Genomic DNA, 24846 nt, shown 5'->3' with positions numbered 1-24846 from the left:
ACAACCCTATTACGGAGTATTTCTTTATTTTTATCTGACATTTTCCATCTTTTAGCTCCCAATCCATCCGTGCGTGGAGCTTCGAGAACAAGTTTAATAATTTTTTCCTGCTGTTTTAGAGAGTTAGATGGCTCCTCCTTGGTCTTTACTCCCAGCTCCCCCATATACCTGGCCTCTGGATCGGCTTACCCTGGGGCTGTCCTCTAAGCTTATAGCTTGTCTGCCATCCTTTCTCAGGTGGGAAATCTCAGGGGATAACGCAGGATTGGGCACTGGAGGAGGTGTGGAGTGTGGTGGATAGAAGATGCCCTCCCACAGACTCTAGGCTGGGGACACTTTGGGGGTACATGGTGATGTGGACTCACGGTGCCTAAATCCCCTCCTGTGGGGACACGCGACTAAATCAATTGGGGTCACTCCAAGTGAATTTGGGCTGGCTACAAAAGACATAGACTCAGAAAATACATTTTCTTGGGGTTCAGTGACCACTTCTTAACTACTGCTCCCATAAGGGGGGCAAGGCAGGCAGGAAAGAGGGGGAATACTCCTCAGACCCGGGTTTTACTAATGGGGAAGCTAATCCATGGAACATTCTATCCAAAAAAGGGCAAAAGGACAGGATTACAGCAAACAGGTGGGTGTAATTCTACCCCATTGGGTGACATCCACTCCCTGAGCGGCACCTTTCTTATCCAAGCGGAGGTAAAGTCCACCTGTCGTGCAGTGGGTGCAATACCATCTAGTCCCTCTTGACTCAGGACTTAAAGGTGTGTACATAGCTCCTGTCCAGGGCGGCCCCTACACTCTCCTGGCTTTATTCCTGGGCCAGGGCACAGCCTCCAGCCGACAGGGCATTGCTCCCTGAACATTTCCTCTCCCTGTTTTATATCTTCCATCCTCTCTTCATTTTCCACGAAGTGATCTTGTTAAGCTCCCAGGAAGCATCTGCTTACCTCTGGTCACTTCCTTGAGGCCATCGCCACATTCGAGCTGGGCTTTCCAATATGGGCTCTAGTTTTTACAAGTTCTCATTGCTTTTTTTTTTTTTAATCATTTTTTTCAGTTTTACTTTCAACACTTCTTTTTCTCCCCTCTGAAACTTCTGTTTAAGCTGGGCACGGGGACACACACACTTGTCCTCCCCGAGGCTGGGAGGCCGAGGCAGGAGGATCGTGAGTTCAAAGCCAGCCTCAACAATTTAGCAAGGCCTAAGCAACTTAGTGAGACCCTGTTTCTAATAAAATACCAAAAAGGGCTGGGGATGGGGCTCAGTGGTTAAGTGCCCCTGAATTCAATCCTCGGTACCAAAATAGAAAGAAACTGTCCAAGATCATGGACTATGTGGTAGCCGTCTCATTTGCCTTCTGATCTTAGATCTTTGCCAATGCTTGCAGAAACTGGGAAGAAGCATTTGTTTCACAGGGGCCTGGTGGAATTTCGGGGTGCCTAGGTGAAGAAGGAAATTCAGATAATTTTCCATAAGATCTATGTTCTGCCGGCGTTTTTCCCTGGCCAAGTATGGAACGCTAGGAGCAAAGTCTTGAAGTCCTTTTGGTGTGACTCTTTGGCTCCCTGGAGTTCAGTAGAGCATATCCCCAGGCTTTTCTGGGGCATAGAGCAGCTGGGGGCACGGAGCAGCTGGGGGCCCCCGGCTGCTGGAGGACTCTGTATTGAAACCACCCGGCTCCTACTACTGCCTTCCTGAACTTCTGGGAAAATTGCAGAATCCATGTCCTGGAGGGCAATCCAGGGCAGATGGCAGTGGGGGAGAGTGCTGTTTTAGATTAACAGGAGGATTTATCATGCCAAGAGGTCAATATTTACCTTGGCCCAGCTCCGATGGGTCTTTACTTCTCTGCTCAGTGGCTCTCTCTGCTGACTTCAGCAGAAGCAAAGATCTGTGTTCTGTCAGCTGCAGAGGGTGCTGGTGAGATTCTCTTATCACAAAGACCTGGAAGCAGAAGAACCCACTTCTCTGCTTCAGCCTGCTCTCTTCCATGGAAACCCCAATCCCACTGCGCAACTGGCCATCTGTGGGGCGCACGCTTCCCCACTTCCACAACAGGGAGCGCACGGCTGCTGGTAACTCTCTTCTCCCATCTGTGAAATGGGGATGTTGAGAATCGCTGCCCTGTCCGTGTCAGAGCGCTGCTATGAGGAGCTGAGGGCAGAGAAAGCACTTTGTCTGCAGCAAAACCAGCTCCCATCCTGGCCAGGTGTGGGGGTTATGCGATTGCTGCAGGTCACCAGCTTCTAGCTGGGACCTGACTCCCATTCTTTGATGCTAGATTTCCTGGGATTTTTAGAGACAGTGGCTTCTGCCTCTGCAGAAGCGGGAGCGTGCATTGCAGGAGTACCAAGGACAGTTTGGAAATACACGAACCCAAATACATGCGCACAGTCGGAATCCGGGCGCCTCAGAGCGCTGCGGGGCGGAGGCGGCAGCTATAGGTACAGCCGCAACCGACCTTCTCAGGCAGAAAATGGATTCGTCCTTCCCAGGGCTTCCCCACGGAGCCCTTTATTTCAGGGCTGTTCAAACTTTCCCACTTTTTGCCGCCCACCACATGCATATTTTATCTCTAAAAAGAATGCAAATCTATGTTCTACTCAATGCTATTTCTATATTTGTTTTAAAATAGTTTCAATTTAAATTGTTGACCCTGGGATAAGATATGCCAAGTTTTGTCCTTGGCAAAACTTGTATTTGGAGAAAGCTCCAAATACTCCTGGGTATGAACATATTGGCTGGCCCCACTGTGGGGGTTTTGAGATGTGTGGTATCCCCCAATTTCATATCTCACCAAAGCCCTGGAAATCATAATAATCATAAATATTTATTGAGTATTACAATGTGCCAAGCATTTTATGTGAATAATTCATCTGATTTTTTAGCACATCCATAAATCAAGGACTGTTATTCTTCTGATTTTATAGATGAGGATACTCAGAGAGGTTGGGCAATTTGTCCAAAGTCACACAGCTGATGCTGGTGGGGTTGGACTCTACCAGTTGGTGCTCTCTGGGGAAGGAGCAAATGGGATGCCACTGAATCCTTCTCCATTCTTGTTGGCTCCCCTAACCCTGCTGGGTGGTGTTGTAGCTATCAAGTTTGCCTACAGGAGTGACCCATCCACAATTGCGTGTGTCCACAGCTGCCTTAAAGATCAGAGTGAAGGAAAGAGAAATTATGGAAGACTGGCTGGAAAGTCCGGAGACAAGCCAGCTTACCCTTTTTGCTTTACAAATAAAGAAGCTGGGAAAGACCAGAGAGGGTCAGTGAGCATTCCAGATTACACAGCCAGTCAGCAGGGGATCTGGGAGCAGATCTGGGGCTCTGTGTCTGGGGGGTGTGGGTAACTTCACATTTCTTTTATTGATTTCATGCCTCTTTCTCTTTATCCTGCATCGTCTAAATGGAACCTCCCCTCATTTGTACAACATCTGTTCAGATTGTCAGCTGTTTTTTTTTTTTTTTTTTTTTTTTTTAAGGAAAAAGGCCCATTTTAATGTCTTCCTAAAGAACAATCACCTTGAGGGTGATGGCTGGGCTATTTCTGTGATGCCCCCAGCATGGTGCCAGATACACAGAAACTGCCCGGTAAACGTCTGTGGGCCCGAATGAACTTAGGGGTCCCAGATAGAAAGAAGAGGACAGAAGTTTCTAGAATGCATTCATTCTTCCCCTAAAGACTTTCATCCTAACACAATCCAATGCGATACGGAGTAGAGTTTAGTCCAAACTTCTCCTCCATTCCTCCGTCTTGGGTATGGCCCATGGCACCGCGAAAAAATGAGTTTAAGATAAAAACAAATTCTCGTTTCCTTGCTGTAATGCATGTAGCATACATTCAAGGCAGCTTCCAGCAACGCAGAATCTCTCTGGTCTTTCTGACTTCATTATGCAAGTCCAAGAGGGAAGGTGGAAGGCAAAGTGTTTACAAAGCCTGGGGGGAATGACCTCATTGGTTAGGTGTTGGCCAACTGCCCAAGGAGTACGGTCCAGATTCCTTTTGGGGGAGGCACTGAAAACCCCCTGATAACCCAAATTCTCCAAATCTTTTAGACTTCGAGGGAGGGATGGAGGATGAGTGGAAGAAAGTGGTCCTTGGTCCAAGTTATAGCTCCAGTTAGCAGGGAGTCCACGCTCACAGGACCAGCCCTGCCTCCAAGACAGAGTACCAAGGACTTGGGAAGGGTTGGGATTTAAGGGAATTGAGTGAACAGGCTGGTGGAGGAGATATGATATCTCTGGATATGCGCACCGGAGGGTATACATGGTATATGTACCTATGGGGACATATCAGGGCATGTAACAAGATGGCAACTCCTGAGAGCTGGCCTGTCCCATCACACTCTCAACATCATCTTCCTATCTTCTAGCAATAATCCAGCAATCCTTTTATAAAATGTGCCTCCATCCAGCAGGCACCTCCCTGTTGGATGAATTCTCTCCAGTCTTATAGGTGTTCTGCAGACTGGAAGCTTCTCACTCTTAGCAGGGGATGGGGAGGGGCTTGAGATGATTTGGAGCCAGCCCTTGGGATGATTTGGAGCCAGCCCTTGGGATGCTTTGGGGGCAGTTAATCTGGAGAGGAGAACACCGTTAATCTGGAGAGGGGAACACAGGCTGGATCTCCAGTATAATCTGTCCCCACTGTGGGGGCCTTAGGGAGTATCAAGCACTGTAGGAATCCCATAGCCCAGGAAAGACCAATTTGGGCCAGGCTGGCTTTGGGCACAATGGGAATTCTGGAACTTAGCTTTTCTATCTGTAAAAGGTGGGATTGTAGAACATCTTCTCACCTTGACAAGTGAGCTGTGAGGTAGGGCTTGGTGGTGAAAGGGCTAGAAGTTTCCAGGGAAGTCCCTGATGGCTGCTCTGCTTACAGACTGGCCTTGGCATAGCCAGAACTTTAGGTAAGGAGCTGGAAGATATGCATTTTTCTAGTTGAACATTTTTGAGCCTCAGTTTCCACCTCTGAAAAGTGGGCGTGGTACCATTTCCTACCGAGAACAGTGTCGTGGGGCTTAACTATACTATGGGGTGACATCGCTAAGGCACAGCATGGGTGCTCCAAGAGCATTTGCAAAACCGAAGAGCGGGAAGGTTCTGAAACGTGTATTCGCGCCCCCTCCCCAGCCCCTGCGAGCGAGGTCTGGCATTTGGGGTACTCGGCTCGCGGGACCCCCAGCAGAGTTTTGCATCCCAGCTCTGAGGCCACTGTCGCCTCCTCGGCCCCGGGCTGCAGAGGGTTAAAGAGAAAGCCCCACGCCCCCTTTGACGGCGCAGAGCCCACCTCGTTGAATTTGAAAAGCCGGCCCTGGAGAGGCGTGGGCGCCCCCCGCCCAGACACGTCCAGCTCGGACCCAGGCTCGCTTGTGGCCGGTTCCCTCCGCTTCCCGCCCGGGCCGCGGGTTCGGTCCGGCCGCCAGTGCGCCCCTGGTAGTCCCCGAGCCGGGGACTGCGGGTCCCCGCGGGCGATCGCTCAAGATGAAGCTGGCTCTGCTCCTGCCGTGGGCGTGCTGCTGCCTGTGCGGCTCGGCGCTGGCCACGGGCTTCCTCTACCCGTTCCCGGCCGCAGCCCTGCAGCAGCAGCACGGCTACCCCGAGCCGGGCGCCGGCTCTCCTGGAAGCGGCTATGCGAGCCGCCGGTGAGTAGCGCGGGGCAGCGGGGCAGCGGGGCCTGGGGGCGCCGGGCGACCGCAGCGAGGGACGGCTGAGTGATCCGGGGCTGGGGTGCAGGGGCTGGGGACCGGGACCGCCTGGAACGAGGGACGGCGGGGGCGCGGGGCGGGGTGGCCGCGTCCTGGGGCTCCGGGGACTTCGGTGGTCTCGGGCCGCGCCCACTCTCCCTCGCTGCCTGGTTTTCCCACCCTTCGCCCCTCGGCTCGGGTCTCCGAGTGGAGGTCGACCAAATCTGCGGCGGAGACGCGAGGAGGGGGCGCCTGAGGCTCGCGGGGGTGCGGGGCGCGGGGCTCTGCTCCCCGGCTCACGTGGCCCCGCCGCGCTCACCTGCGCGGCCGCGGCTTTGTGTTGGGGAGCAGTTCCCTGGGTTGCCGAGGCCGTGCGTCTGGGTCCCCTGCCTTTCCTGTCGACCTCTCCGCAACACCAGCGGGGCCACTCTGTCCAGTCTTTGGGACGGAGCCCAAGCTGCGACCTTCCGGCCACCCAGGAACGTGGAACCTCCTCGGATTCGAAGTCTCCGCCACGGGGGCCCGGGATGGAGCGGGGTCACCCAGCCCAAGCGGCCGGTACCCGCCCGCCTCCTCTTCCTCCTCCGGCAGGTGGCGCCTTGGCCACCTCCCGACTGTTAGGTTGAGTCGGTTCCCGCTTTTGAATTCGCAAAGGAAACGGGTGGCTCTCAAGTCGATGCCGCTGGAACTTAGCTGTCCCCCATTTAGTAACTGCAACCCGCACCCTGTGCTACCGCGCGGGACACACGGCCTGGACCCGTGCCTTGCCGCTCCCGATCCGTGAACCAATTAACTTTAATCCGTTAACTTAATTAACTCTAAGTTATTAAAGTATTAACTTTCCTTCAACAGAGAACTAGGCCCAGAGGGGGTTCCCAAGTTCAACGGCAACTTGGGGCTGATCCCATATCTTCCTTCTCCGAATCCGGAGCAGCCTTCCGTCCTATTCTGCTGATGATAGACAGGAGGTCCCGGTTCTTTTTTGCCCCTTGATATTTACCAAACCCGAGATCTCCCACGACGAATTCCCACAATGCCTTGCTGGGCACCACTTCACATCTGGAGGAGGGACCCGGGAAAGGCTAAAAAGGTACTTCTGCACAAGTTTGCACGCTATTCTGTTTCCCTCATTTCGTTTGGAAATACTTCTAGAGGCTTCTATTAGAAGAATTCTTCGATCACCCACGAGAGTGTGGTCTCTGTCCACTCTCATAGGGAGCAGTGCAATAGGTAAACTTTTCAAGTTGCAGAATAATAGAGCATGATTTCATTTATAGAAAACACACAACAAAACAAAGTAGATATCCCTCTAAATATATTAGTGCACAGAAAGAGTTTTTAGAAAACTGTTTCCAGAAGTTAACTATATGGAGGGACCTAGGGTCTGGACCCAAGGACCAGAGTTGGCCCTCTTATCTGCAAGTTTGCTTCGGAAGGTTCAACCAAACTCAGATTAGGAATTTTTAAAAAAAATTTGCATCTGTTCTGAACATGTACAGACTTTTTTATTGTTATTATTCTCTAAACCACCCAAGGCAATGACTCCATACATATCATTTACATTGTAGTAGGTATTGTTAAGTCATCTTGAGATGGTTTAAATTATATAGCAGACTGTCTTTCCATAGAACATATAAGGGACTGGAGTAGCTTTGGAGTTTGGTATCCTGGGTGATGGTGGTAGTGGTGGTGGTGGTGGTGAAAGTTTTGGAGTCAATCCCCAGCAGATATTGAGAGGCAAATGTACCCCATTTCCCTTCTGCCTGCATGTTTTACAAGGAACATTCATGTCTTACTTTTGCAATTAAAATAGAATGTGTGGGAAGGGGGTTGGAGGCCCCTGCAGCCTGGAACTACCCGAGAGGAGCTAGAGATGACTTTCACGGAGGGGGTGAATACCTGGGGACCGCGTTCTGACATTTGATGGACTGGGAAGTCTCCACTGAGACTTGGAAGGGATTGTTTCAATGCCCCGGACTTCTGCCCTTGAAAAAGACAGGCAGGTGGGGAGCCAGCCCAGTCCACCCTCTACCTCGTTTTCTTCCCACACGGTGAGGGGCTTTACCCACAGACCCATGAAGCCCTCCATCTGCACCCCCAGCTCAGTCCACACCCATCACAAATTGTCACCCTTTGGCCAAGGAGTGGGCACTTTGACTGCCGGTTTGTCCTTGAAGCATGGCCTGGGACAAGCAGTCCTGGAAATGGGCTTGGGGGTATCTGGGCAAGGACCCTGCACCCAAGGAGCCAGACCTAGAAACCTCTTGCTCATCTCCTTGAGCAGTTGCATTAGCCTTGAGGTTGCCTGTCCATTGCAAGAAGGTGGATCTTAGAAAGGAGAGATGGCTGGGATCCTGTGCCTAGGTCCCTTGGCTGGTGCGATGTGCGTTCCCAGGAGCTCATATTCTGGAATTTCTGGGAGGGACACTGGGAGGGTCTGCATTTGCCCCAAGCATGTCCTGGTGCCAGAGGGAACACAGCCTTAAATAGCAAATAAATGGCAAGTCAAGAGACAGAAACCACAGATGGAAGAGAAAAGAGCTTTCTATTTCAGTACTTAGGATGACACTTTTTTCCTTACTTTTAGAATGAAGAGCTCAGAAATTTCATTTTGCACTGGGTCTCACCATTTGGCTAGGTCTTGCTCTCATACCTGAGGTGCATACCAGGGCTCGGCTCACCAGAATGAACTGAGGAGATAAAAAAAGTTTCATGTCCAGAGCCCAGCGCCACTCTGCCTGGAAATCTGCATTTTAATGGCGTCCCCAGGTGGTTTGTCCTGTAGCCAGGTCTGGAAAACACCACACTGAGAACAGGATTTCTCAAGAGATTTCTTTCATCGTGACCCATAATAAGAAAAACCTTTTATATGGTGATTTTACACACACACACACACATCTGAAACGAGTTTTGCAAAATGATACTGTGTCCATATGTGATACTCTCTTTTTTTATTGTATTCCATCTAGTTCATAAAAGTATGCTTACAAGGACTCAGAAAATGGATTCCACAGCCCCCTCGTGAGTCTGGGCCCGGGCCTGCCAATGAAAACCGTGGCTCCTGGAGCCAAATAGGGATTCTCACTCTGGGCACCTTGATTGCATGTGACTTGGTGACTGAGCTCTCGCTTTCCTAAGTTTCTTCCCTGGAGATGGAATCAATCTCCTACTACTTCACTCCCCCGAGGGCCCTGACCAGGTCACCTTGAGACTTGAATGCCACAGGAGCCTGGTCTGAGACCCCCTCACCTCCACTCCCCACTTCTTGGGAATGCGAATTTACCCAGGCTGGGCATTTAGCCACCTGGGACCCCAACATGAGGGCCAAGGACTTCTGACCAGTAGGGAGCTCACAGCAAACCTCAAGGAAGCAAATAATCCCATCCAACAGGGCCTTGTGGCCCTCACTGTGTCTCGTGTCTGCAGGTTTGGGCCTTGCCTCTTGGTCCCCACGTGCCTTGTGTTCAAGAAGTGACTTTTGGGCACAGACTAGGTGCTGGGTGCTGGGGGCTGGGAGATGATTCAGACCCAGTCTCTGCCCTTGTTGAGCTTGGAGGCTGGCTGAGAAAGTCAGACCCATAAACAAGAGTGGGATTCTCTGGGATGTGGAACGGATCATATCGGGCAGGCAGGGTGCCTATCAGCAATGGTCACATGGGGGACTTTGGGTATGTGGGAGATGGGGGTGATCGTGGTGCCTATTTCATGAGATTGTTCTGGGGCTTAAATGAGTTTACAGTTCTTAAATCCACAGTGCACATTCAGTTCAGGCTGGTGGCATCTAGTATGCTGGTGTAACTTGCAAAGGCTGCAGAGATGGGGGACTGTGGCACAAATATATGGAGCCATGTGTTTCAGTCTGAGTACTTGAGATGAGGTAATTTATAGCTTTTATTTTTTTCAGGTCTGAGGTTTGAAACCAGGAGTGCTCTGTTACTGAGCCACACCCCCAGCCCTTTTTTATTTTTAATTTTTAATTTTGAGACAGGGTCTCACTAAGTTGTTTAGGGCCTTGCTAAGTTGCTGAGGCTGGCTTTGAACTTGCCATCCTCCTGTCTCAGTCTCCTGAGCCACTGTGCCCAGCCAGACTGGGTAATTTATAAAGAACGGAAATGTATTTCTCACAGTTTGGGAGGTTGGAAGTCCACGATCAAGTGGTCCACAGGAACCCACTCCTAAGGCAGTGGCATTAATATATCACCTAGTGGATCAGATAGAGAGGGGAGGGTGGCTTCATCACCTCTCTGGGGTTCTACCTCCCTACACTGCAGCACTGGGGATTGGGTGTCCAATGCATGAGCTCTGGGGGACTCATTCAAACCATGGCACCACAGTGCCCTTTTCTGGGGTACGTTTCATTAGGCTGGTGTCTCCAACCACAGACATCGGGAACGGCTGGCTACCCATGAAGGCTGAATGCAGAGGCCCCCAGAAGGGTCACTGCCTGAGCTGGATCTTGGAGATGAGCAAGGGCGTGGGGGGCAGGGATGGGGGGTTGCATTTGGGACAAACACACAGCTATTTGCAGGTGCCTGGCCTATGTGCTTGGCAGGGGGAGTGCCAATGACTGGATAGTGGGCAGGAGGGGGACCGGCGGGGCCTTGGAGGCTGGACGTGAAGCCTCTCTTCTGCCACCTTAAGGAGTCTGGGCTTTATAGTGTGAGCATGGCCCTAGGCCTGTGCCAGCTTTGCTGGTGGCAGGAGGCTGGCTAAAGAAGAAGAGCAAAAGGAGGGGGGCCAGCTGAAGGGATCCAAAGAAGGGCAAGGGCAGTGGTGGGGGGCAGAGAGGAGTGGAGCCCTCGAACCTCCCCAGAGGCAGGAACAAGTCTCCGCCCCAAGCTCTGGCTTGGGGACTCCAAGGAGCTGCCTGCAACATGGCCAAGATTCTGCAGAGTTTTCTCAGCTTTGCAAAAGGCAGTGAAGTATAGTGTGAGATGCTTTAAATTGTCCTCCAAGTGGTTTCCACACCCACAGTCTCGCATCTCGCCTGACTCAAGGCAGGTTAGGTACTTACTGCATGTTTGTCAAGCCTATGAATGAACAAGGGAATGAATGAAGCGACAAAGCCCGGACCGCCCTCTTCTGGGAAATGACATGGTGGCCTCTGCCCCAGCGCAGATCTGCAGGACCTGCAAGGACCCTGGAGCCAGGACCTTGTCTGCACTTTGCTCCCACCAGGCCAGCTCTGGAAGCCACTTCCAGAGGGCCCGAGGCAGCTGCAGTAGAGGACGCTGCTTCTCCTGTCTTGCTGGTGCAAATGGAGGGAGGGAGGGGACTTTTTTCTGAGAGTCCGCATACTACACAGGATGACCTCTGTGCAGCTAGCTGGCGAGACTGTCTCCGAAAGCCCCAGGGCTCTCTGAATCTCCTGTCCCTCTCTCTCCTCTCTCCTGCAGCTTGTCTGTTATTTTAAAATCCATTCCCAAAGAAACAATCGCTATGGCAATAAGAACGACCCGGGCTTCTCTTGGCTCCAGCAGGCCTGACACTTCATTGCTGTTGTAGGAGTGTGTGAGCTGGCCTGGGACCAGCTCTGCCTGGGGCAGGGGACCACGCAGCAGTAAGTAACTGTGAGAGGATTTTCAGGAATGTCAGCCCAAGGCACTGGGGAACTCCACAGACCATCCTAGAAAAGCCTCCACTGACTGGCTGTTCTCTCCCAGTCGGCAGGGGGCCCGGCTCCTCTGGCCCCAGCTTCCTTCCTGTCCTTGTTTCTCAGAAACCAGGGTCCAGCTGGTCCTCTTTGGTAAGAGATGGCCTGTAAGAGTCCACCTTGAGCCCAGCGGCCTCAGGCCAGGTTTCTTCTGTCATACTCAGGGGCAGAGGCGTGGGTCTGTCCCTACCCCCAGCTGCCTCCAGAGACAGAAGGTCAGAGATGGCCACATCGTCGTCTGAGTCACGATGACTTTGCCAGCTCTCTGCTGCCCTTAGCAATGTTTCCTGAGCTGCTTCTGCCGGGTGTTAAGGGATATTTCTAGGAAAAAGTATGGGAAGTGCTCATTCACAAAGCTGCAGTTTCCTTGCTGAAGAGGGAGCGTGTGAAGAGAAGGCTCAGGAGCCAGGCTGCTCGGTGTAGCTCTGACGGTGTTGCCTGTCCTCCTGGGCCTTGGTCTCCTCCTCTGCAAAATGGGGACGATGATCGTGTGTGCTTCATAGGACCCTTCTGGAAATTATGTGGGTTACTGAAGTGCTTGGGACATGATCTAGTCAACCTACTCAGCGGCCTGGTGAAACACAAAGGCTTTTTCAGGCCACATGGGGTGCTGACAAGGCCTTGCGAAGCTGGGATACAAGGGGGCTGTATGGGCTTGGGAGCATTTTGTGATGACTGTGTCCCAGGCCACGTCGTGCTCTGGGAGCTGCAGACCTGTGGATGAGGCTTTGTGCTGAGGATTTCCTGCAGGAGTCCTGGCTTGAAGCAGGGCTTGTAGGGTGGGGTGCCCAGCCCCTTTGGAGGTGGTTCCTAAGCTTGCCCACCAAGGTCATGTCCATCTTAGCCCTGGGGGCCGTGCCTATGCTCCTGGCTGCAGGAGAGCCTGAGAGACCCAGAGCTGGGGTCCTGGTGGTGTCCCCTCATCTTTTAGGACTCTGCCCAGCTTCCCAGGGTTGGGAGCTAGGTGGGGGCCGTCTGTGCCCTCAGATGACCCTCAGCCACTAGAGGAGCTGTAAGAAAGGGTCGGAAGGTAACTGGGGGGCAGGTGGGAGGGCCTGGGGACACTGAGATGCCCAAGGTGGGGTCTGAGGCTGAGGAGTCCTGATGAGCTTTGTGTCCAGGCTGGGCTGGGCCGTGTGACAGCTGGGGAAACCCAGGGGAGGGAAAGGGCTTTTCCTGCCGAGTCTGCAGCTGGCCTGTGTGACTCACCAAGGGACCCAGGGTCAAACCCGCACGTTTCTGTCTCATCAGTAAAAAAAAAAAAAAAAAAAAAAAAAAAAAAAAAAGTGGGATTGGGCCGGGAGAAAGCTTGTTTGCTAAACTTGCAGACTAATTATTAATCATTATTAATCGGTGCCTTCCTGCTCCCTTGGAGAGGGCCCAGCTCTGGGGCCTCCCCCACTACTACCACACTCGGTGGCCCTGCGGGGTGCAGGCCTCCAGTCTTTGCGTGAGGGCACCGACATTTGCCTGTGTGAGCTGTTTGCACTCGTCCTGGGCTGCGGTCCGTAGCCCAAACATTTTAGGCCTTTGTTTGTAGAATCTGCTCTCCCGCCCCTCTTCCCCATTCCAGAGGGGAGGAATGGGGAATGCATGGCACTGGCCTAAGACGCCCCCACAGTTCCCAGCACCCAGGAGGCCCCTGCGGAGGCCCGCAGAGCTTTACAAAGGACAAGATTCCTCTGCCTGGGGGAGTCCCCTGCATGGTGCCCTGTGGGCCCTTGGCAGGGCCTGGGCATGCCCAGCCTCCCGTGGGCTTCCCCAGCGCCTGTGGCTAGGAAGCCCTTTGCAGGAGGGTGGGGTCGCCTTCTGGTTTGGCTCTGCTGACTGCAGCCAGGCCAGTTGCCTCTGGCCTGTGACATTTTTGTCATTCCAGCTCTCCTGGAAGGGCTTATGTGGGAATCCACATCACTCTCTTCCTGCCTCCCTGTGATTGATTTAGCCACACGGCTAATTCTTGGGCTCCAAGAGGTCTTGGGCTGCCTGGGCACCCATTTCTGGGGTGATGTGACCTTGGGCTGCTGCAAGAATTGCTAGTCTCTGAAGTCTTTTGTTCTGTGTCTGCTGATGACAATTTGTTTGGACTGTGGAACTCTCCGTGGAAGACCTCTGAACAGGTGTGCCTGCCTCCATGAGGAGGCAACTGAGCAGGGGGGAGAATCCCACACCAGGGGCCCAGAGGGGGCTCCATCCTGACTCTGCCTGGCTGCCCCTGGTCTCTGGGCTCTGCTCCACTGGCTGCTTTTTAACCTAAAGCTCTTTCCCGCCTCAGGGCCTTGGCACGTGTTGCTTTTCTGCCTTGATCAGTCCTTGCTTTCTTTTGGCCTCACTAACTCATACTCCTTTCTGGGACCAGCTTAAATATTAATATCTGCAGAGAGCCTTCTCTGGTCCCTCAAGATGAGTCAGCTCCTTGTCTCGGTGCGCTCGGAGTTAGCACTCTTACAGAGAAACTCATGACAACCATCCATGAATCCCATAACAAATGGATTGATATCTATTTCATGGTTGTCTGCCTGGGACTGTGGGTTCCTCGAGGATAGAGATCCCTTCTGTCTTGTGTGGTGCTGTTATCTCTAAATTATTGCCTGGATTACAGCGAGGACTTGGGAAGGGACTGAACATTTTGCCACCTGAATTGATTTTCTACAGCTGTAATAGATGGCTATAATCTTAGTGGCTTAAAACAGTACAAATTTGTTGTCTTACTGTTCTTGAGGACAGAGTTCTAAAAAGGTCTTCACAGGGCCCGTCCCTCTAGAGCCTCTCCGCCTTGTCTTCTAGAGGTGCAGGGTCCACGTCTCTTCTCTTTGTCTTTAATGCAGATTCACCTTCCTTCCTTGAGTACAGGTTAGGCTCCCCTGGATAATCTGGGATAATCTCTCCATTTGGACAATCTTAGTTTAATCATGTCTGCAAAGTCCCTTTCACCATGTAAGATGACAGCTTCACAGGTCCCACGGATTTGGATGAGGGCATCCTTGGGGGAGCCATGATTTAGCCTTGAACAGAAACAGTTCATGATAACGGCATGATCCTCCCACCCAAGTTTACATAGGCTGTGAGGTAGGGATTTACAGTTTCACAAGGCTGTGAGGTAGGGGTTTACAGTTTCACAAGGCTGTGAGGTAGGGCTTTACAGTTTCACAAGGCTGTGAGGTAGGGGTTTACAGTTTCACAAGGCTGTGAGGTAGGGCTTTACAGTTTCACAAGGCTGTGAGGTAGGGGTTTACAGTTTCACATAAGCCATGAGGTAGGGATCTAACTAGAGGTTTTCCCAAACTTTCTCCTACTGTTATTGACTAGTCCCATCCTTTCTTGCTGATTTGAAATGATACTTTTAGCACATACTTAATTTTTCCATATGCATGATCCCTTTTCCAAACTCCTGGTTTCTAATGAACTGTTTATCTGGTCTAATGCCAAAATCATGCCTCTTTTTTTTTGGCTTGGGATTGAGCCAGGACCTTGCACATGGCAGGCAGGTTCTGTGCCACTAAGCTACACTGTTTTAATTACCATATCTTTATTGAATGTTATCTTAGCTGATACAGCAATTCTTTCTTTACTGTTGCCCTTCATCAAAGTATTATTAGCTGTTCTTGTGCATTTTTTTCCTTTGGGGTGAGTTTTAAAATCATCTTTTCTTAGTACTATGAAATACATTGTTGGAATTTTGATCAGTTTGTGATGAATTAATGGACTAATAGAAGGACATGTTTGTACTAATGTGTGTGTGTGTGGTTTTTTTTTTTTTGGGGGGGAAGGACTATCACTTCACTTAGTCAGGTATTTTTAGGTTTATTCTTTGGCATTTTATAATTTTTATTGCTATCATGAATGAGGTCTTGACATTCATAAATGTTTATGGCCAGCAAATGGGAAAGCAGTTAATTTGGGTCATGTTGATCTTGTTTCAACTACACTAATAAATTTCTTAAAAATTATTTTAATAATTTTTCAGGTGGTTCTCTACGGTTTTGAGGTAGAGAATATTATTGTCTCCAGTGAGTGTGTGGGTGGGTGGGGGGTGGGTAGGGGGTGTGAACAAGCAGATGAGCTGCTTCTTGTGAAAGTCAAGACCTTATTTGATCACAGAATCAGAGAATGGTGGTTTCCAGGGGCTGTGGGGAGGGGGACCTTGGGAGATGTTGGTGAAAGAGTGCAAAGTTCCAGCTGTGTAAGGTGAACAAATTCTATAGGGCTAACATACAGCAATGTGACTACAGTTATCAATAAAAGATATTGTATGTATACTTGAATTTTTGCCAAGAGGGTAGATCTTAAGGGTCCTCATTGAAGAGAAAGAAAGAAAGGGGAGATAAGAAAGAAAATTGAGATTGCATTAGTCAGTTTTGTGTCACTATAATACATTACCTGACACAGGCTGCTTATGAAGCAAAGAGAGGTTTATTTTGGCTTATAGTTCTGGAGGTTTAAGTTCAAGATCGTGGAACCCCCTTAGTCTGGGCCTCTGGTGAAGGTGGCACATCCAGGTGGGAGTACATGTTAGAGTGAGCAGTCATATTTCAAGGTGGGATCGGAGAGAGAAGGGCAGGGTCCTACAGTCCCCTTCAAGGTATTCCCACTAGCCCCTGCTCTTAATAACCCTTCTCCTCCAGCACCTCTTCCATTTATTAAATGAACAGATAAATAATGGACTGTGAGTTCCAGACTCCTGCTAGGACCAATCATTCTCATTTGAGGTTACAGCCCTGCCCCTTTATCTAGGGGATACGTTCCAAGACCCGGGGGATGTCTGAAACTACAGATGGGACCAGTCTCTGTATATACTATATATTTTTTCCTGTATATACATACCTATGCCAACATTTAATTTACAGTTCATTAGGCTTAGTAAGAGATGAATAATATAAAGCAATTATAACAATATACTGTAGTAAAAGATAGGTGAATTTGTTCTCTTACTTGAAAGAGTCAAGAGTATCTGTGCTAACGTAGCATCTTCGGGCTCTGGTTGACCGTGGGTAGCGGAAGACTTGCAAAGGAAAACCATGGATACGGGGGACTGTGGTCATTGCTGCTGCCCTTATCCCAGCCAGACCCTCATCAGGGACAGCTTCATCCTCCTGAAAACAGTCCTGAGCGCAGACCCCGGTCCATGAGCTGTCAGCTCCTGCGGGTCTTTTTCGTTCTCCCTTTTGGAGCCCAGCATCTGATGAGGGTGGTTCCAGCGCTGAGTGACAGGCGGGAAGGGTGAGCCTCCCTCCTCCCCCATCCCGCTTGTCTGATGCTGGGGAGTGCAGGGACAGGGGGACCCAAGGGCCTGATTAGCACAGCCAGGAACACAGCCCCGTGTCCCTCACACAGGTGTGCCAGGAAGGTAGGGTCCACACCACAGGTGGCCTCGCAGATTCCGAGGGGTGGGAAAACAGAGCCTCTTCCAGGTACTCAGAAATCACAGAGAAAGCTCGGATCGACTGCCAGCACAAGAGGTCAGAATCACGAGTCCCTGGAGTCTTGGGACCCCCACCAGTGAGGATGGGGGCAGGGGTCTTCTATCATCATGCTCCTGGCACCTGCGAATAGAGAGACCCGGAGAGTAAGAGCTAAGCAGGCTCGTGCTGGGTGGGCATCTGCCCGCCCTGTGGGTAAAACCTCAGTGCTCATGCGCGGGGTGGGTGGAGCTGACAGCGCAGGGGCTCACCCCTGGCATTTTGGAGTTGGGTAGCTGGGTTCCTTACCTGGCTGTGGACAAGTTACCGTTCACTTGCATTAGTTGACTCACCTGGGAAATGGGACTAATGGAGCCAGTTCCTGGGACTGTGGGAACAGCAAATGAGCCTTCCATCAGGACTGTGTTCCTTGCAGAATGGCTCCTGCCCAGCCTCTGCCTGGAGCCCTCCTCCTCTGGTCCTGTCCGTTCTTGCTTTGTTCTTATGTCACGTGCTTGCTCTGCACCTGGGCAGCAAGCCCCGTGGGGTCAGGAACCTCACCCTAGATGGCTCTGTCTGCCATGACGGGAGCCCAGGAGGTGGACAAGAGCCTTACTTAAGTGCAGCCAGACCAGTTGGGATCCTCTTGGGTTGACTTTTCAGGCTGTGATGTCCAACTCAGGAGCTGGTGGAGCTGGATTGAATCCTGACCCAGAGCAGCCCTGGGGTGCACGGGGTGAGGGTCCTGGCAGCTGATGAGCCAAGGCCCATCCTGCCTTTGCCCCCCACCATGGCAGGGAGGTGGGAATGCTCAGAGCTGTCTGCCTGCTGGGCTTAGGCATGGGACAGCTGTGCATGGGGACAGCTGCCTCAGCTTCGGGACACAGGATCTGCCCCCGAGATTAATAACAGAGCCCAGCCAAGACCGTGGGGAGCAGAGCAGGGCTAGGGTTACCTCGCACCAGGAAATGTGCCTGCCCTGCTGACAGCGGGTGGGGAGCCTGCAGGATGGATGGGCTCTTGGGGCGCCAGGGGTGGCTGGGCAAGGCAGCTCACAGCTGGCCCAGCCAAATCCGCTCCCTGGGGATGCAAACCGACCCTCTCCAGAGCTGCTCGCTTTCCGCTGGGCTCAGCCCCCGGCATGTGCTGATCTCCAAGAATTATGTGAAGAGTTAGGAATGGAAACCAAATGTCGGTGTCAGGTAGAGAGAGCTGATGGACCCTGAGGCCCCGCAGGCCTGGGAGCTCCTGGGACCAGCACAGATGTTTAGGTGAAAAGAGCCCTTGTGCATTTTCTTAAAAAAAAAAAAAAAGTTTATTTTCTCCCCGGGTATTTATTATAGAAAAATCTAGAAAATAAAGGAAAGACATCATTTATCATTCCATTTTGTAAAAAGTGTTAAACTTTAATTTTTTTTTCATTGCGGCACCATAAACCATTTTTAAGCGCACTGTTCAGTGGCATTAAGGGCATTTGCGTTGTCATGAAGTCATCACCACCGTGGATCTGGGGAACTCTTTTCATCTTGCAAAACGGAAGCCCTGTCCCCAGGACCCATCCAGGCCTCCCCTCCCCCAGCTCCTGGAAGCTGCCTCTCTCCCGTTTGGTTTCTGTGAAGTTGACGCTTGTAGGTACCTCCTGTAAGTGGAATCATGCGTGTTGGTTATTTGACTGGATTATTTCACTTAGCAAGAGTTTCTCAAGTTTCATCCGTGCTGTGGAATGTGTTGAAACTGCCTACCTTTCAAAGGCTGAATTATATTCATATTCGCGAGCGCACACACACACACACACACACACACACACACACACACACACGTTTGATGGATACTTGGATTTTTTCCCACCCTTTGACTATTACAATTTTCTTTTTCCTGATACTGGAAATGGAACCCAGGAGTGCTGTGTCACTGAGCTGTATCCCCAGCCCTACTTATTTACATTGATTTATTATTTTGCTTTTGCTTTTTTTGGTACTGGGGATCGAACCCAGGGCCTCCAGCATGCTAGGCATGGAGTTCCTCTCCAGCCCTTCTTATTTTTTTCTTTTGAGATAAGGACTTGCTAAGTTGCTGAGGCTGGGCTTGAACTTTCAGTTCTCCTGCCTCAGTCTCCTGAGTAGCTGAGATGCTACACCACTGTGCATGGCCTTTACTGGTACCTTTCGAGGAGAAGAAGTTTTCAGTTTTGAGTTATTAAATAAATCTTTTTTTATATACTTATTTTTTAGGTGGAGATGGACACAACACAATGCCTTTATTTTTATGGGGTGCTGAGGATTGAACCCGGGTCCCGCCCATGCTAGGCAAGCGCTCTACCACTGAGCCACAATCCCAGCCCTAAATAAATCTTTTTTTTTTTTTTAATTTGCTGTCTGATTGTTTTAGTGTCATAGCTAAGAAATCATCAACAAATCCAACATCATAAAGCTTCTTCCCTATTCCTGTAAGAGTATTGTACTTTCAGACTTTACAGTTAGGTCTTTAATTCATTTTTGAGCTTTTTCATATATGGTATAAGGTCAAGATCCACCTTTATCCTTTTGCATGCGGATATTCAATTTTCCCAATACTGTTTGTTGAAAAGACTGTTCTTGTCCTATCAATTCCATTAATATTTTATTTAGAGAAGGGTCTCACTAAGTTGCTGACAGCCCCGCTAATTTGCTGAGGCTGGCTTTGAACTTGTGATCCTCCTGCCTTCGCCTCCCCAGCTGCTGGGATTACAGGCATGTGCCCCTGTGCCCATATTTAAGAACCAAGAATTGTCCACATTTGATCTTTGCTGTGTCTTTTTTATTCATTGCTTTTGCACAGTTGGGATCCCACAGCTCCTATCAAGGAGGACAGGACCTTAGACTCAGGTCCTGCCTTTTCCCTTGAACAGATTTACCAGCATCTCCAGGAAGCAGTTTTCCTTCATCCCTTAGGAGGTTACATATGGCCATGGGCTCCCAGCGATGTGAGTGCACACGGCAATGTAGAAAGGGGCCTCCATATAAGGCCTGGAGTTACCGAGATCTGGACAAAGGGTGCTTTGGATTGGATTTTAAACATCCTCCAAGGCGCATATGCCATACGATTGGTCATCAGCCTGTGGTGCTACTGAAAGGTGACAAAACTTTTAGGAGGTAGGGCACAGTGAAAAGAAGCTAGGCCATTGAGGGACATGCTTTTGTAGGGGACCCTGGTCCCTTCCCCTCTCCCTCTGCTTCTGGAACACTCTAAGATGAACTACCTCTTTCACCATGAGTTCTGACTCACCAAAGGCCCCAAACCACAGAGCCAAGTGGCTGTGGATGCAGATCTCTGAAACTATAGGCAGAAACAAACCTTTCCCCTTTTTAAGTTGATTTTCTCGGGTGTTTTGTGACAGTGGGAGAAAGCTGATTAATACAAAGTGATATAAGAAAACAGAGGCAGGAGCAAAGTATCATTTCTACTTCAAAGTTGGAGGTGAAGATTAAACAAGAATCATCCTTAAAGCACAGGACTTTATCCCTGCTGGGTCATATATTTGAATTTTTAATTTCACTTTTCAGTTTTTATAAAAGTTACGTGTGTACACAAAGTAAAGAATCAACTCTACAAAACTTAAAAATGGAAAATGATAGTCCTCTATCATCCACCTCTTCTTCTCCCCAGAAACCACTGCATCTCCAAAAATCAGAATTCTATTGCTATGTATGGAAATGACTTTTCTATCTTAGGTGTTAGGTTCGACTCTCCACTATGAGAGATGAGAGCGGAACTTTGTCTACAGACTGCTGTTCCCGTCCCACACATTTCCTGTCACCCCTTTCCTGATACCCTTCACTTGTACCACAATTCTGGTTAGCCCAGTACTTAGGACTTACAGTCCACCCTAGGGAGAGCTGGGCCTGGCAATGCACTATGGATTTTTCTTTTTCTTCCCACATTTTTTTTTTTAACTTTTCTTATTTCTGCTCAGTTAGCTTTCTGTGGAATCATTCTAAATCATGCCCAAACTCTCTCCTGGTTGCACAATTTTTCTTCTGAGGTCTGGGCTGATGGAAGTGAGATTTAGATCTAGAAATCTTGGAATCCCTATCCATCAACAATCCCAAACGTCTCCTTGGTCTGGAGACCTTCTCTCCACTGCATTTCCTACCTGCTATCTTTGTTTACTCCTTTATTATGATGAAGCACATCCTGCAGTAGCCTTCTGAGAAAAATAAGACTTTTGCCCAAGTCAGGCCTCATGAGACATCCCTTAACTTGTCTCTATGAATTCATAGCTTCTATTTTTTTTTTTTAATTTTTATTTTTTTATTTATTTATTTTTTTATTGGTTGTTCACAACATTACAAAGCTCATGACATATCATATTTCATACATTAGACAGAAGTGGGTTATGAACTCCTAATTTTACCCCAAATGCAGATTGCAGAATCACGTCGGTTACACATCCACAATTTTACATAATGCCCAATTAGTAATTGTTGTATTCTGCTACGTTTCCTATCCCCTACTATCCCCCCTCCCCTCCCCTCCCATCTTCTCTCTCTACCCCATCTATTGTAATTCATTTCTCTCCTTGTTAATTTTCCCATTCCCCTCACAACCTCTTATATGTAATATTGTATAGCAATGAGGGTCTCCCTTCATTTCCATGCAATTTCCCTTTTCTCTCCCTTTCCCTCCCATCTCATGTCTCTGTTTAATGTTAATCTTTTCTTCCTGCTCTTCCTCCCTGCTCTGTTCATAGTTGCTCTCATTATATCAAAGAAGACATTTGGTATTTGTTTTTTAGGGATTGACTAGCTTCACTAAGCATAATCTGCTCTAGTGCCATCCATTTCCCTGCAAATTCTATGATTTTGTCATTTTTTATTGCTGCATAGTACTCCATTGTGTATAGATGCCACATTTTTTTTATCCATTCATCTATTGAAGGGCATCTGGGTTGGTTCCACAGTCTAGCTATTGTGAATTGTGCTGCTATGAACATCGATGTGGCAGCATCCCTGTAGCATGCTCTTTTAAGGTCTTCAGGGAATAGTCCGAGAAGGGCAATAGCAGGGTCAAATGGTGGTTCCATTCCCAGCTTTCCCAGGAATCTCCAAACTGCTTTCCAAATTGGCCGCACCAATTTGCAGTCCCACCAGCAATGTACAAGAGTACCCTTTTCTCCACATCCTCGCCAGCACTTGTTGTTGTTTGACTTCATAGTGGCTGCCAATCTTACTGGAGTGAGATGGTATCTTAGGGTGGTTTTGATTTGCATTTCTCTGACTGCTAGAGATGGTGAGCATTTTTTCATGTACTTGTTGATTGATTGTATATCCTCCTCTGAGAAGTGTCTGTTCAGGTCCTTGGCCCATTTGTTGATTGGGTTATTTGCTATCTTATTGTCTAATTTTTTGAGTTCTTTGTATACTCTGGATATTAGGGCTCTATCTGAAGTGTGAGGAGTAAAAATTTGTTCCCAGGATGTAGGCTCCCTATTTACCTCTCTTATTGTTTCTCTTGCTGAGAAAAAACTTTTTAGTTTAAGTAAGTCCCATTTGTTGATTCTTGTTATTAACTCTTGTGCTATGGGTGTCCTATTAAGGAATTTGGAGCCCGACCCCACAATATGTAAATCATAGCCAACTTTTTCTTCTATCAGGCAAAGAGTCTCTGATTTGATATCAAGCTCCTTGATCCATTTTGAGTTAACTTTTGTGCATGGCGAGAGAAAGGGATTCAGTTTCATTTTGTTGCATATGGATTTCCAGTTTTCTCATAGCTTCTATTAACTTCCAGACTTGGTCATTCTTTTGCTTTCTGTCCAACTCCCCCATACATTACATAATATGCATTTCTTATTTGATATTTTAATCAGCATCATTTAGTGCGGAACCAAGAAAGGTTTATGAACAAGATGTAGGTAGGGGAGAAGAAGGGAGACTAATGGAGGGGAAGATGAAATCTGAGCCTTTTTGCAAAGGCTCCAGGGGAAGGAAGCCTGTCCTTGTTCACAGGGAATTCAAACTCAGACTCTGTCTGTGCTGGGCCACTTAAGTGCTTGGAACTGTGTGGTCAAGGCAAATGCCACAGGGCCCAGGAGCTCCTGTGGGTCAGATATCCTCTGGGAACAAACATGGAGAGCATTTGGGGCTACAAACCTCAGCCTGATCATAGGTTCAGACAGTTTAGGACAAAAGCAAGAGACACATATGAGAATGTATTAGTGAGTGCCCGACCCACTTTCCTCTGGGAAACGGGGGCACTGGTCCCCCCTCTAGAGGGGGTCTGTAATATTGAGGGGGTCCTTCCCAGGGTGAGGTTATTATCAACACTGTTCTCCCCAGAACAACTTTCTAAAGCCATTTTTTTTTTTTTTTTTTGGTACCAGAGATTGAATTCAGGGACGCCTAACCATTGAGCCCCATCCCCAGCCCTATTTTATATTTTATTTGCAGACAGGGTCTCACTGAGTTGCTTAGCACCTCACTTTTGCTGAGGTTGGATTTGAACTCGTGATCCTCCTGCCTCAGCCTCCAGAGCTTCTGGAATTACAGCTAAAGCCACTTCTAAAGAAGCCACAGGCTTCCAGGTTGAACCTGGAAGAATTTCCATATTCTGGGATGGTGACGTGCCCAGAGAGGGCATAGGAGTTCCAAGCCACATCCTTCCCGCCCCCACATCTTGTCCCCACACCTTGCAGTCTTCCTTCAGCTGTTCCCAGGTCATAGCTCTGTGTTGATTGATAACAGGGAAAAACAAAAGCTAATACACAGAGAAGCCAAGAGGTACCAGTGGGAGCCAATATTGAAGGGAGACTTCTGCAGACATTCCCTTGGGACAGTCTCCCTGGCAAGGGAGGTCTCAAGGGTTGGAAACCGCTTCTCTGAGGCTGACCGAGGCCTCCCACAGACCCAGGATTCTGACCCCCTCTCTCCTCCCCGGAGGCTTCAGGGGTCCACCAGGACAGCGCGTCCCTCCTCCATCTCCTCTCTGCCCTGACCTGCTAACCAAAGCCTTCTGTCTCAGGGTCAACGCTGCCTGGCTGTGGTAACAGGACCCTCCAGGGGGACAGAGCAGCGGAAGGAAGGGGGATGGGTGAGGGCCACGGTGCTCCCAGCCGAAGCAGATGGTGAAGAAAAACAGAGAGGCTTGTTTGCCTCTCTGGGGCGTCTGGTTCTGGGGCAAGGCTGAAGTCCTCAGAGCTTGGCGTTCGCTCACACGCGAGTGTGGGTGGGAGTGTGGGGTGGGGTGGGGGTCCCCCCTTCTTGCCGGGGGTGCTGAGGTCTGGCAGGGATTCTGGCTGTTTATCTTTCCTAGGGCCTGGTTGTGTCTGAGCTGTGGATTCATCCTGGGCAGCAGAGGCGACCCACCCCAGGCCTGGGTATCTTGGGGAATGTGTCAGTGAAGGTCCTGTTGGGTGACAGCTGGACCCAGGGATTCCCAGGAGCAAGGTTAGCTTCCTCTTCCTAGTTCAGTGCTCAGAGGTGTCTGTAGGACTCTGGGAGGCAACCATCTCCACACATCTGGACTCAATTTCCGAGGCCTACCAAACTCTGCAGGCTTGGTTTGGAATTCGAGGGTAACCTCTGTAGTTGGGGGCTGTCCCCGGTGCCCACATTGGTTCCCCACTGCAGGGCAGGGCCTGCAACCCTTGACAGGGAAACAGGCTAAGAGACCAGGAAGGGCTTGTCCCAGGCCATGCAGCCGGGGAGTGCTGGGCCAGGGCTAAAATCTTGTTTTCTGGCTTTACAGCCTACAGCCTGCAGCTAAGGGTCTGTATTTGGAGTGTACTAAAATCTGGTGACTTCATAGAGAATTTGAGGTATAGTGAGGCCAACAGATCTGGACAGGATGCCTTGGAAGTGATTAATGACTCACAGTGCCCAAGAGGAAGAGGTGGCCCCAGGGGACCCTAGGGGGAAGCACGGGCCAGCCAGGAGGCAGAGGGACGCAGGGAAACCTGGTCAAAGCCTTTATTGTGGTTTCCACAGGAAGGAAGGGGCAAGGCGGGCAGGCAGACTTCTGATGGCTGGCTTGAATACTTTCAGCAGGCTCTGGGGCACGGGGGCTGTCCCTAGCTATGTGGATACTTGGCTCTGGGGCACAGGACAGGTGGATAGTGATCTG

At 49.9% G+C, this 24846-nt stretch overlaps 1 protein-coding gene across 2 annotated transcripts in view; it reads left to right on the top strand.

Moving 5' to 3' along the window:
* The first annotated feature begins 5494 nt into the window (after positions 1 to 5494).
* The window catches only part of Col26a1 (collagen type XXVI alpha 1 chain), a 125224-nt gene continuing 105872 nt past the window's right edge, over positions 5495 to 24846 (top strand). For both annotated transcript variants that reach the window (XM_077802815.1, XM_077802814.1), the window contains exon 1: positions 5495 to 5655. In XM_077802815.1, coding sequence (XP_077658941.1) covers positions 5495 to 5655 — 161 coding nt within the window. The remainder of the gene's footprint in view (positions 5656 to 24846) is intronic.

Source organism: Urocitellus parryii, chromosome 9 (assembly GCF_045843805.1).
Source record: "Urocitellus parryii isolate mUroPar1 chromosome 9, mUroPar1.hap1, whole genome shotgun sequence".
Taxonomy (NCBI): Eukaryota; Metazoa; Chordata; class Mammalia; order Rodentia; family Sciuridae; genus Urocitellus; species Urocitellus parryii.
Note: the sequence above shows the minus strand (reverse complement) of the source record. Positions and strands in the feature narration are given on the sequence as shown.